At 34.8% G+C, this 15,192-nt stretch overlaps 1 protein-coding gene across 1 annotated transcript in view; it reads left to right on the forward strand.

The window, feature by feature from the left end:
* The first annotated feature begins 313 nt into the window (after window positions 1-313).
* The window catches only part of LOC149576554 (DNA-directed RNA polymerase subunit beta (DUF616)), a 62,580-nt gene continuing 47,701 nt past the window's right edge, over window positions 314-15,192 (forward strand). The window contains exons 1-2 of the mRNA XM_089794722.1: window positions 314-575; window positions 1,282-1,472. Coding sequence (XP_089650848.1) covers window positions 314-575; window positions 1,282-1,472 — 453 coding nt within the window. The remainder of the gene's footprint in view (window positions 576-1,281; window positions 1,473-15,192) is intronic.

Here is a 15,192-nt window from a genome sequence, read left to right on the forward strand (position 1 = left end):
TTCCCAGGCCTACTAGGAGTGGCTTAAACTTAGGTTAGGGTGGTCAACACCTATGTCAAAATCCTTCATATATTTCCTTAAAGCTTGGCCTACAAGCATGGTAAAAGGAGTATATAATAAACTATGGAAAATATGCCCCTCTATTGTGGCATGGGAGATCTAGAAGGAGAGAAACCGTCATATTTTTCGTGAAACCAAAATGAAATTAGAAGATTTGTTATTAAAGATTGAGGCTAGCATAGTGGAAGTGATGAATTCCCATCTTAGAAAATCCATGAAAGAGGAAGGATCTTTCTCTATTTGGGATGGTATTATGAAGAAGAATTGGACCAACTTGATTAACCCGCCTCTTGTACGCCTTAAGAAAAGCAAGGAGCCTAGGTATAAGTGCAAATGGGCACCTCCCCCATATGGACGGTTTAAACTCAATTTTGACGGAGCAACTAGAGGTAATCTTGGTGTGGCAGGACTAGGTTGTATCATTAACGATGATATTGATAAGTGGGTAGCAAAGAAAGCTATGTCCATTCTACCTACCTCTAATAACCTAACAAAACTGGAAGCATTGGACAAAGGTTTGTAGTTATGTCTTGAATTAGGATTGACTAGGGTCATCACAGAAGGTGACTCTCAGATAATCCTAAATGCAGTTAGGAAGCACGTTACCCCCAATTGGGTCTTGAATTCAAAATTAGGCGAGGTTCTTGTTCTTTTAGATCAATTTGAGGATATTCAAATCTGTCATTTTTTTGAAAAGGCAATCAAAAAGCAGATTGTTTAGCAAACAAAGGAGCTGACAAGGTAAATTTTCAGATTTATAATGATGGATAGTTCATATTTCGTCCTAGTGAGTTCATCCTTATAGGTCATGTTTTCTCTATCCTTTTTTAGGTTTATTAAATCCTATTTTATTCTCTTTTAATTTAGTTATGTTATTTGGCCTTGGTATGGGGAGGTGCCTTCTTGGTTTTATTCTCATATGCTTTCTACGTCGGTGTTTTGGGATTAGGATATGAGCTAATCATATCCTTTTTCTCCTATCATTAGGAGTGGTGGCTTCCTTTCTGTATTTTATTTGTATGATATGATTTCATTGTTTTGGTAATAGCATTATGGTATTTTCCCTATGATTAGGTTTGCTATCGTTAGCTAGATGAGGTCATGATAGGTTGGGCTTCTAGAGGGTTCTCTTGTTGTCTTTATTGGGGTCATTTTCTCTGCTTTATGTTTGATTGAGATCGTTGATCATGGATTCGAATGTTTATGTTTTCCATACTTCAGAATCCTGCACCATGGCATTTTGTGGCAACGTCAAACCTGAACATTGGAATTGGATTCTAAATCCTATGGACGAAATGGCAAGAACTAAAGTGAGCAGAGCAATTGGGGAGGGTGTCTTCGATTATAAATATACATGGAGAACTAATACTGACATAATTGGTTCCTTCATTAGATGTATGGCGAGGCCAAAGGTGAATTCTGATGATATCATCTGTATCTGCTGTAGTATTTTTGACCCTACATGGAGGAAGGGGTTAGAACAATTGGTTTTTAGTATCGATGAAAAGCTGAGGATCCCACTGCCAAAGAAGTACATGGATCTCCTGCTGGGCTCGCCATAGCTGAGAGTTGCTTTCCACCGTCCATCCTTAGTCATTCGAGAAAATTACGTCTTTTATAGAGAATGGCTCAAAATGGAGGCCAATATCCAATTCCTTCTCCGTTGGATGACCATTGTGGAGGAGGAGAATAAAGATTGGTTAATCAATTATCTAAAAGCATTTAATGCTTACATTCAGCTAGGGGTTACCTTTGAGGATGTAGAAGCCCTAAATTTCTGCACTCCAAATGTAGAAAGGACAAGTAGGGCTAAATTTGATTTCAAATTTCCCCCTAATTTTCAAGTAGAAAATCCTAATGACATCTCTGATGTCATAATGGTATACTAGAAATAAGGAATTTTGCTAGTTCAATTGGATAATATGTTTAAATTTTGTAATGGCCGAACCAATATGTTTTTAGGGTTGGCATTTTTTGTATAGCTTTATGCTTAGTTTTGGTTTGTACTAGTTTGTTTATGACTATGTATGTAATAGGTGATAGGTTGTATATAGCTCTTCACCTCGGTATGGAGACACTTGCTCCTTTACTTCCAAACAGACAATGCAAGGATAATATGTTATATGGTTCTTACGAATAGCTCTGGTTAATATATAATGGTATGTGTATATCTTATATTTGTTTGGTTATCTTGGTTGAGATTAGTTGGTTTGGCAGTTGGATAGCTGATGTTGGCTATTTTGATTATTGTTAGCTCTCGTTTCTTATAACTTATGTTGATGGTTAATTAGACTGAAAGCATATTATTAAATGCTTATATGGATGAGTGATAATAACTCTGCTAATCTAATCTCTATAGTTTGGGCTCCCTATTCTATTCTATAAATTCAAGAGGATTTATCTCGATGCTTTCATGCTTGATAGTTGTAGATGGCAGTTGGTTATATGTTGATAGCTTTAGTCTTTTGAATCTATACTATTTTGAGGAGGTTCTTGTTAGAATCTTTTAGAATAACTGAGAGGGGGGGGGGGGGGGGGGGGGGGGGGGTGAATCAGTTATTCAAGGTCCCAAATGCCCTAATAAAACTTTTTTTTTTAATACTAAATGTAGTGAACTCATAAACCTTTTAACCATCCAAGCTTAAATCAATCATATTAGAAAGTTACAGTAAATCAACATGCACAGGTAAAACATGCAAGATCAACACATGACGTGGAAACCCAATTTGGGAAAAACCACCAGTAACATGCTACTTGATTCTCACTCTTCTGAAGTGATTCCCTGTTAAAGGCTTACAACACACTGTTAAATGTGACCTTGTTAGAGGATTTCACCACACTGTTAGGAATGGGCCTGGTTAAAGGACTTTAGAACATTCACTGGGAATGTCACCCTGTTAAAGGATTTATCTCATGGCTATCAAACCAACCTAAGTCCATAGGATTTAAACTAATTGTTACAATTGCTAGAAAGTAACAACAATGAACTTTTGATCTGATATAACTTACAACATACTTTGCAAATTTCAGATCACACTTTCAGTTTAGTCCTTATGCTTGGCTTTTATCTCTTCAGCTCTGACTGCTTGTCATCTATTCAAGCTTCGTCTCCTCACTGTACTAATGCATCCATATCAGGGGTCTTCTTACTGAAATAGAGTAACTATGCTCTCTTTCCTCTTTTCCACCTTCTTCAGCACTTTACACTTTCATGCTTGACCACCCCTCTCTCATTCATTTTTTTCATTAACTAATGACTCCTTATATAGAGATCTGATATGCCTTTGCCGCTCAATTCTCCCTCTTCACTTTTAGGGTTTCAATATGGATTAGGTAAAATACAATGTATCTACCCCATATCTTGTTCTCTTCTAGAAACTTCGCCAGTTGTATCCTCAAAAATGTTTTACATGGTGTTCTGTGCCACCAGCTCATCATTCTTATCTTCTATTTAATTTACAAACTTCTAAGTAATAACCTTGTCGGCTTAGTTCTGGCGAATCTTCGATCTTCGAAATAATGCAGCAACTCGACATTATTTGTTTTACTGATGCTCGGCATCTCGGTGTTACTCAGCATCTACACAAAACTATGTTACTCGGCACTTACAGAAAACTGTGTTACTCGGCACCTACAGAAAACTGTGTTACTCGGCACCTACAGAAAACTGTGTTACTCGGCACCTACTCTTTACTCGACACCTGAAGATCACTCGGCTTATATGATATACTCGACACCTGAAGATCACTCGGCTTATATGATATACTCGGCACCTTCTCTTAGTTGAGCTTTGTAAAAGACTTAGCTAACACCTAACCTCTTTAATATGTTTCAGTGTGCCCTTTTTTCTGTATCTTATAGTATGTTATCAAATACACTTTTTCATCAATGGCTTAGCTGATCCTAGTACTTCATTACAACATCATAACTTCAACCTTTCTCTAGGTGTTCTAGTTACATCTTATTGATTGCCACCACCTTGTCAACCAACTAATTGATAGTATTTGGATCACTAAAGCAATTGTCATTCCTGCAAGTAGCAAGTTTGACATCAATGACAAAACAATGATTGAGAACATTCTTTATCATTCCAACAACTCTTATTATCAATTCAATCATTTCTAACAGTTCTTCATTGGTTAATTTGCTATCTACCTCCCAGTTGGAATTTCACCTCACAAATTGGGCTTGCATTATCTCTAATTATTGACTCATTGATTGGGGTTGATCTTTATTAGCATTCTGAGATGAGGTTTTTTGTTTGAATGAACTATTGAGACTCTTAATTTAGCTATTCAGATTAATTGTTATGGGTATTTCAATTCAATGAGCCAGAGACATCCTTGTTGATTGGGGATGCTCTAGACTAGCATTCTATGGCCAAGTCTGTTGATTGAATGTCTTTTTAAGGCTCTTAATTTAGTTATTTAGCCTGATTGATATGAGTATTCATTAATTCAATAAGCCAGAGACTCTGAGATGATGTGTGTTCCTGGTGATAAGGCCTCTATGAATGTTTGGGTGAGTTGAAATTAGATGTAATGACCATGATAAAAGTTAAGTTAGCTGGATTGCGACATTGTATTTATCATTTTTGGTGCTCCGAATTTGATCTGATTAAGCATCTGAAGTGTTTCTACTCTACTTAAATAAATAGGCTTGTGACCATGTCAGGTATCTCTTTGGGCAGGGGTTTGTATAATATTAATTTCTTGGTTACAAGGTAGATGATTAGCATATATTAATTTGCTTATCTTGATTATAGTGGATTAAATGCTATGATTAGAAGAGTAATTATTCTAGTTGTTAGATAATCTTACATTCCTCCATCTTTATTTGGCATGATAATAAGCCGGTATTGTTTTGTTTATGGTAGGTTTTCAGATTAGGATAATTTGTTGACGATGAAAGATTGCTATTTTTATTAAAGTTATTGTTTGTCTCTAACCATGTTCATTGAGTAGATTATAGAGTGGACTGTTTATTCGCATCAGAGTGGGAAGTAAGTTAGCACAAGGTGAATGAGTACCTATTTGAAGTATCATAGTGGCTTCTGACAAAGCATATGGTCCAATTAATTAAGAAATTGTGTAATTAATCTGGGGTTCATTCCCCTTCTACTGCATAACAATTGGATATATTTTGAACTTTGATTATTGGTGACTAGGGTATGCCCCTTTTAATATGTAATAATAAAGGACGTTTGTCCCGGGCTAGACTAGAGGTTTTCTTCTCCATTCTTTCCTACCAGTGCCCGTTTGAACAAAGATAGCTAATCTACTTTTTATCTTTTATATTAATAAAATAATCAAGGCCTTGGCCGTTTACCGATCAAAAAAATTAAAAATTAAAAATTAAGATATATTTAATCACAATTTTTTTAATGTCAAAAATCATTTGAATATGTAAGGGGCACTTATTTATTTTGAAGACAGATAGGGAATGTTTTGGTGTCCCCTAGGTAATTTGAGGATGACTAGCCCCTCAAATGTCAAGGGACATTTCCTACCATTTCTTGCATATTATTTTGCAATTGGAAATGAGGTGTTTCCTTTTTGTCTCCTTCCTCAAAACATCTTGGAAATGAGTCCCTTGGAAACATAGATCCTAACATAAACGACAAACAACTTATTTTAATTTTTCATTTTAAAATCCTTATTACATGCCAATGCATTAACAACATTTGATAACAAATGGTAAGACTTTTGCTTTCAAAACTCAAAGAATAATTCTCATTCAACTTTTACAGAATGTCAAAAATTATTAATTTAAAGAAATAGTGATAATTTTTTATACTGTTTTTTAATTGGACGTTTTTGATAAAACAATGTAACAAAGGAAGAGTGTTGTCCCTTTATGACTAGTCCAAAGGGTGATTAACAACAAAGAACTATCAACAATAGATGAACATTAACCACATATTAACATCATCAACAAAAGAGCATAATTAGTAGTTTAACAAGGTATGAAATATAACTAGTCATCCTAACATCACTCATCAAAAATATCCAAAAGATAACCTTTAAACATATGAATAACTAAGCTACCACTAGAGTAGAGCATTATACATGTTAGTAAACACAATTGTCCTTTGAAAAGAGATACAAGAAACGACTCAAAACGTCTTAATAGAAGAACAAATGCCACTAATACTTGGACAAGATACCATTAGATTGATAACCCTCTTAAGATTTACAATGAATTAAACATTGATTATGTCTTTAATGAGAAGAAAAGGCAATAACATTCACCCATCAACATGGAAATTACATTGAAATAACTAAGAAAAGAATACGCAAACAGACTAGAAACTACATGCTATCTCTTTCCATTATAGAGAAACAAAAGGAAACCTTTAACATTTTGCTTGCATATATATGAATACATACAAAACCACAAGATTTTACAATATTGCATACACTTGATAAGAAAAAGTAGGACAACAAAAGGAATGTGATTGGAATGACCATAAGATCATTTTCAATGAAAAATAAATCTCACACCATAAGATATGAAAATACATTTATCTTTAATCCAAATACATAATAAGAATAATTCTTGTCCTCAATCAAGTTATACATAAATCAAAATATATTATTTCCCCCTATCTCTTACAATCACAACTCAAAAAAATGTATTCTCTCCTTCTCATAGCCCCATAACTGTTGGAAAAATCAGAACCTTTTACAATATATAATGTTTATGAAAAACCTCATTTAGTTTTGTAACTGACTCTTGAAATAAGGTTTCTAAATGATTAATAGTAATCTTTGAATTCATTCCCATAACATCATTTTTACTAAATGAAATTATCGTTTAATTGTGATCCTTGATATTACTAGTGTTGTTTAATCTGAAAAATATGTTCCCTCTTCTTTTGATCACCAAATACCTTCGACCATAGAAGTAATGATGTGGAATTAAAAGAAGTGCTGATCCACTTATATTTCATTTAGACAAGGGGCAATTAAATAGTCCAATTGTCTTGGCATTCAACTGGAGATTGTTAGGTTTGAGGTATCTTTGTAGTGTGTAAATATTTTGGGCCTTGAAGAAACTTATAAATTAAAAATTGAGAATCATGCTTGATCTTTTAGAGGATGTTTTTTAGTACATTATAAAAGTACTCGCAACTGCTCTCCATTTTGATGATAAGTGAAGTGCTAACAGATATTTCATACATGCAAATATTTATATCAAAGTGCAATAATGATCTTTTTCTTGGCCCTTTCCGAGAGATCTCAACATGGTTCATTTTAGTGTCACTGCAAATTCCTTCTCATTTGTGTATTGCATATGCAAAAATGTGTTGGAGTTAATGTTCTAATTCTAGGAAATAAATCATATCTGATTATGTGTGTTGCATATGTGGCAAAGAGTTTGAGTTGTAAAAATGACTAGTTGTAGATGTCATAAATGTGTCTCTCATATATGTGGGTGCTCTCAATCATGAATTAGTTTGTTGTCAATCTATTTACCAATAAAGGAATATTGGTGGGTCAATCTATTGTACAAATATGCATCTATTATTCAAGAATAACAAGCTGGAAGAGCATATTATTTCTCTTTTCCATCTTCTTTGATTTTGTTGTTCTGTTTTTCTAATAAAATGAACCTTCCACCTATGATTGAACTGGTCGACACACACTTATTGGGCTTGGGCATTCTGTCATATAGTTTGCATGCATCCTCCAAGGTACTATATGACATCTCAAACAAGACAAGGGATCATTAGTCAAAACCAATGGGTGACAACGTGAGTTCTATAAGGAGGAGAGAGTACATGTGTATAAACCACAAGATTAGTGATATTCATAATGATAGTCTTCTTTTATTCCATTGGTACATTTCATGACAAAAGTGAACCTATTGCATTCCACATTCACAATTTGAGTCTTTAAAATTTGAATTCTAAACCATTGAAATCATCTCACCTAATCCTTTGGACTTATTGTCCTGATTAGTCCTTGTGAACTAGCGAACTCAGTAACTCAATTGTACCTATGATGCCTGTGTTTTTAAACCCGACTCTTAGGTTTGTAATTTGGAAATGATGATTATGTCTTTGAACTTGAAGGTGAGCTTTTGAATTTGGTGCATTTGAACTTCAAAGCGTGCATCTTGAATCTTTGAGGTTTGAGCTTCAAGTTAAATTAATCTTCCCAATGCCTTTTTTAACAAAAACTCACAAAAGCATTATTAAACCAAAATTGATGTAATATGCTAAAATAAATTGGAGAAATTTCTCCATGGAGCTTAGTTTCAAAATTTTAAAACTTGGGTGTCAAAGGCAATCCAACAATATCCATCTTTATAAAGTAGGCTATAATTATCAAAATATTGCCAAAGTTCAACATTGTATCAAAAATATTAAAATGAATATTACTAGTAGACAGGACCCCAACCTAAGTTCCTTGTCATTTGTTTGCCAACATAATTGCGGCCCAATCTTTTGTGATAAATTAGAAGAGCTCCTTTTGGTCTTTGATGTACTTCTTACCCATGTTGTTATGAGATTGGAGCATATATAAAATAGTGGTAAAAACTTCTAGATTTCTTTCGGCATATCGTTTGATGTCCTAAGTGGTTTACCTTTGCTAAATCAATGGTTTTGATGCCCTAAGTGGTTTTGTATATAGAACTAGTGGTTTTGTCTATATTATGTCCTAAACGTTTTTCTTTTATAATTTCAAAGAATGGTTTTCTTTCGTACCATAAATGGTTTAGATCGAAACAATAGATTTGATGATATGAAATGCTTAGAGAGTAAAATTGGTTATCTCTTATCAGTTATGAAATTGTATGTTCTAATGATGTAATACATGTTTGAACTATTCTTATTGAGTAGAAGTAAAATTTTGTAAGTCAAAAAGTTATTAATGCTTTGTCAAAATTGTGACTAGTCTAACTACTTGTTCTACAATTAGACACAAGAGTATCATGGTCATTATGAAGGAGATAAGGTGTCATTGGAAAAAGGGTGTGTTGAATGATTGTGTCTAAAGACAAAATTGAAAGTTTGGTAAGATTTGACATCATAGAGTTAGTGCATCCTAGACAATCAAGGTCACGATGTTATAGGATCAATGTTTATCATTTTCCTATCATAGGTAAACTAAGAAGTCAATTGTCTATCCTTCTATTTATTCACCACCCTTCTCATCCTTGAATGTTTGTGGTACAACTCTTGGACTTACATTTCATTACAGGGAATATTCCATCCCTCCATTTCAACTTTATTAAGTTTAAATTTATTTTTAGTGGTCAGTCAAATTAATTTATTAAAAAGGGGGGTGAGGGGCTTTGTCATAATAATAATAATGATTATAATCATCAACTCTCATTGTTGACAATAATCTCCAAATATATTTATATAAAATTTAATATTGAATTCAATTTTGGCTATCTCCTAATGTTCATTGTGTTCTTTCGAAGATATTATCTTTCGTCAAATAAGTCATTGAATTTAGCAAAGATGCCAATAAATTTTCAAGGAAGCCTTCATTCATATATATGCACGGACAACTTAAACATCACACTCTAATACTTGATTCCTAAATTAGAAGTGTTAAATAGTCAAAGTTGGCTTGCTTTTTCCAAACTTAATTTTTTACTTAGCATGTGTTGTTTACAAGTGACCATATGTGTGTTGTGAACAATCAAATTATTAAATGCATAACCTTGATTCTTTTTATAATTAAGGCTATAATTCCTCTTTTTGAAGTCATCCCTTTTTAACTTCACAATATATTACCTTTGTGTCTTTAAGAGCTGACACGACACCATGACCACCTAGTAAGAATGAATTGGTTGAATATGCTAAGTTTGAAATGCCATGTATATTTTACATGATAGAATTTGGGGACATTTGCGTACCGGTCATGTTGATAAAAGACTGGATGTTTGAGAAAAGGTGAGTGGCATAGTGGGAATGAAGGAGGTTTTATAAGAAGGATCTCTAGAAGAGTGGGCATTGGGGGTGCATGCATAAAACAAGAAAAAAAATAGGCTCTAAGGTGGAAGTAGAAATCTTAGTAGCAACCATAGTGTCACAACCTTTCTGTCAAGCCTACAAAGCTCAACTTTAAGCAGCCTTGAAACAGGATAAGCTCTCAAATCTCAATGACTAATATATAGCAACATAATTTTAGAGCAATGACATGGTGTTGAGGAATCGTCATGTTGTATCATTTGGTTTAGATGATATTATTTTTAGACTATCAATGTGCCAAATGATTGCAAACTTATTGTCAAGGTTCCATGATAGAGTGAATTAAACCAAACATTTTCTTTTTAGATGGCGATTTTTCACATGATAGAAGAGTATAATGTTGCCTGCAAATTAACTACATTGATGATTAAGGGATAATTTTTTCTTTGAGTATGGAGATGGCTCAAGTGTGCTTGAGTTAGACTCTTAAGACTTACAACCTTTAATCATTGGCCATAACCTCGTCATGTGTTTATTGTAATTGGGAGGGATTGAGATTTGAATCATGTGAGGGTAAGTAATATTTCATATTTTTTAGTGGGGCTATAAAATTTTCAATCTCTTGATTTGGGTTGGGTTACACCATAACTTTTGTGATGCGGTGAAAGGTCCAAAGAATCCCCAAAGGAGATGTCCAAGCCCCTAACTAATAACACAACAATGCAAACACAGTACAACACACAAGATCTGATACCAAATTCAACTTCTTTATTCATAAGCAACTGATTAGTTGTAATATGTTAGGTTGTAAGGCCTTCCCTCTTATGGCCAAATACAAAGCAAGAAATAGTTTTCCAAGATCCCTCAAGATCCAACCCAAACACTAGCTAGCCTAGATCTATAACAATAATATGGTAGAAATCCCAAGCAAGATCTAAACTTATGCTCGCAAGCCACCAAACAATAGCCTTGTTTCTTAAGCCCATATTTAGCTACTAGCTTTGCTCACAAATTCACAACTCCATATTCCCAACTTGAATATCTACTACTCCCCCTGAATGCCTAAACACTACCCAAACCCCTCCTTCTAGGCTTGTACGACCACAAGTCGGCCTATTACAAATAGAATCCTTTAGAACCTAGATAAACATAATATGCCTTAGTAGGCTTGCAACAATTATTAGATGCACATAGGAGAAATGACTAAGACCCAAATAGGTCAACACATATCCCAATATCGATCCACATAACAATCACACACTATGTATATTAAATGCACCAAGTCCATCGATCCAATCTTTAAGAACATTCATTTGGTGAGCCACATCACTGAGCATCATCACCACGTATCATCAATAGACATTGAGCCACTCGGTGAAAGAACACTTGAACCAACTCACACATATCCACTGAGTATAGTGTTAGCTGAGTTATGCATCCACCAATCTATTTACCAATCAAGCACCACAAAGATCACCAAGCTCGAGTTCCACTGAGCACTACCAAGATCACCTACTCCATTTAGCCACCAAGTTCATTAGTGAAGCCACACATCTTCTGACCAAGAACTGGGAAGAGATGACTGAGCAACATCTACCGAGCACAAGCTCATCTGTCAAGCATGTTCAATCGAAACCAAAGAACACTCCAAAGAAACTACCAAACACCCCTCCAAGAACTCCAAAGTAGTTACCAAACATAAACCACTAAAAATCCAAGATGCTCCTACATCAAACTCCCTAGGTAAATAGAAAAGTATGTTCCAAACTTTGATACCATAAGGAAATTTTGCACCCAACTTCATCTTCACAAAGGCTTCCACTCCCTCTACAACAAGAGAATAAATTTGTAAATCCAATAGCTCTGCTTCATTCACTCAAACATCAAAATCATTTGTATCACCACTAACCAATCAATGTGCAACTTATCACTACCATCCATATTTGTAACAAGTGCATCTAACTCCACATTCGCAAAAACAACAACATGTAGATCTCCAACCACATAAGGACCAACATGAAAGCCCTCACCAACACATGGAAAACTCTCAACATCAACAAGCCCGTGGCTCACAATAAGATGTTATGCAACATGTAAGTCATCACCCACAATAACCTGATTATCCATGACCAAGTGCTCCAAAATTTCCATGTTAGACACAACCAATTGATCATGAAATCAAATCTCCATTCCAACACCAACAAGGTTAGGAATCTCTTTAGCAACAACCACAAGTTGCTCTACAGGTTTCACATGAGACTCCACAAACTGATCAACAAAACTAACCTCCACCTCAACCTTTTTATGCCCTCTTCCTTGCACAATCTTGTTCATCGGTTAGACAACTCTCTTCAGGATTGATAGATTCCAACTCTAGTGATGCATGACTTCCTTCTTTCATTCTCCAACTCACTTGGACAAAACAATGCCCACCAAAGAAAATTCCTCTTTTACCTTTGCCTCAACTACATCATGAAGATCTGCAATCATCCTAGGGTTCAATATTCTTAGAGGCATCTTCCAAGATCCTCAAAAACTCTTTGCAACAAATCCTATCCAAGCACCTTGTGACAAACCCGAGTTGCTTGCAAGACATATCGCAACCTGCCACCTTGCACAAACAACCAAGAACAAATCACAAGTCCATGAGCACAAATCTGCAATATGAATCACATGAACTCTTTGGAACCATGCTCCAACAATTGCCAACTAGATCAAACCTTCTCTTTGATACCCCATGATGCAGTGGAAGGCCTAGAGAATCCCCAAAGGAGATGTCCAAGCTAATAAACACCAAAATGGAAACACAACACAAGACACATGGTCTAATACCAAATTTAATTTCTTTATTTGCAAACAACTGATTGCATATAATGTGTCAAGATGTAAAACCTTCCTGATTATAGCCAAATACAAAGCAAGTAATAGTTCTGCAAGATCTCTTGAGATCTAACCCAAACACTAACTAGCCTAGATTTGCAACAATAATCTAGTAGAAACCCCAAGCAAGGTCTAAACTTGTGTTCGCAAGCTACCAAGCAATCTCTTTGTTTCTTAAGCCCACATTTAGCTACTAGCTCTGCTCACAAATTTGTAACTCCAGATTCCTAGCTTGAATCTCTGCTACTCTCATGGAATGCCTAAAGACTACCTAAACCCCTCCTTATAAACTTTTGCATGACCACAAGTCAACCTATTGCAAATAGAACAATCTAGAACCCAAATAAACTTAATATGCCTTAGTCGGTTTACAACAATCATTAAATGCACATAGGAGAAATGACTAAGATCCCAAATAGGTCCACACATATAATAAGATTAATCCATGTCATAGTCATACGCTACAGTTTAAGTCCAAGTGTTGTACTGGTAGTATTGGCACCTAAGAAGAATGAAGAATAAAGGACACATACAAATTCTTAAGCTATGAACAAGATCACAATAAAATATAGATTTCCATTACCATGGATGGATGATATTATGGACTATTTGAGTGGAGTTGTATATTTTGAAAATATAGACATGAAGAGTGTGTATTGTTGGATTCACATTAGAGAAGGAGATGAGTGTAAGATAGCCTTCAAGACAAGGGATAGATTGTACGTTTGGTTAGTCATGCATTTTGGGCTAACCAATGCATCGAGCACATTCACGAGGCTCATGAATGAGGTGCTGAAGGAGTTTCTGGATAAGTTTGTCATTGTTTACCTAGATGATATTTTGATTTTTATTAATACATTGGAGGAGCATTTGATGTACATTTGTAATGTGTTTGATAAGTTGAGTGAGGCAAAATTGCTGATAAATTTGAAGTGTAGTTTTGTGAAAGAGTTGGTGTACTTGGGATTTGTGGTATCAACATAAGGTCTAAATATGGACCTTGAGAAAGTGAAGGCTATTCTTCAATGGCTTGCTCTAAGGAGTGCAACAAAGCTAAGATTTTTTCATGGACTGTCTAGATTTTATAGAAAGTTTATAAGAGGTTTTAGTAGTATTTGTGGACCTTTTGACTGAAACAATGATAGGAGATAGGAAATAATTTAAGTGGATTGTAGGAGTGGATAAGAGTTTTAATCTATTGAAACATAAAGTTACAAAGCAGACTATTCTAGCACTTCTAGATTTTAGTAAGGTGTTTCAAGTAGACTATAATGCTAGTGGTATTGCAATAGGAGTTGTTTTGAGCCAAGAAGGTAGACCTATTGCTTATTTCAGTGAAAAAATAAATGATGCCAAAAGAAAGTATTTTATTTATGATCAATAATTTGATTCTATAGTTTAGATATTAAAGAAGTGGAGACACTATCTTCTTCCTAAGGAATGTTTATTTATACTGATCATCAAGCTTTACAATATTCAAATAGTTAGGGAAAATTGAATCAAAGGCATTTTAAATGGGTTTAGTTTGTGTAGAGTTATACATCTATTTTGAAACCCAAGAGTGAGAAGTTTAACAGAGTTGTAGATGCTCTTAGGAGAAGACAACTTTTGCTAACAAAAATGTAGATTGAGGCGGTTAGGTTCAAGGAACTCAAGAATATTAATCTGGATGATCTTGATTTTGGTGAGGCTTGAAAGCTTGTACAATTACTGTTACACTTGATAGTATAAAGTGGTTGGATTTCATGATCCAAGATGGTATGTTGTTCAAGGCAAGTCAATTGTGCATTCCCATAAGTTCTATGAGGAAGAATCTCATTAGGGAGAAGCATAGTGGAGGATTGGTTGGACCTTTTGGTAGAGATAAAATCATTGCTTTGGTTGCTAAGAATTATTACTAGCTACAATTGCAATGAGATGTTAAGAAGTTTGTACAGAGTTGCAGAGTATGTCAAATGGAAAAAGGCATGAAGTAGAATACAAGATTGTATCATAAATTACCTATACCTGAGAAGCCATGGGAAGATGTCAGCATGGATTTCATTCTTGGTTTACCAAGGATACAACCAAGGCATGATTCCATATATGTGGTGGTTGGCAGATTTTCAAAGAGGATACATATATTCCATGCAAGAGGACTAGTGATCTTATTCATGTGGCAAAGTTATTTTTTAGAGAAGTGGTGAGACTACAAGGTTTGGCAAAGAGTATAGTTCATGATTGCGATACAAATTTTGTTGGGTATTTCTGACATACATTGTGGAAGAAGTTAAAGACACATTCAAAGTTTAGTTCATCACACCATCCACAAATTGATGGAC

The sequence above is a fragment of the Cupressus sempervirens genome, chromosome 1, assembly GCF_028749045.1.
Source record: "Cupressus sempervirens isolate cs-2001-9-10 chromosome 1, ASM2874904v1, whole genome shotgun sequence".
Taxonomy (NCBI): domain Eukaryota; kingdom Viridiplantae; phylum Streptophyta; class Pinopsida; order Cupressales; family Cupressaceae; genus Cupressus; species Cupressus sempervirens.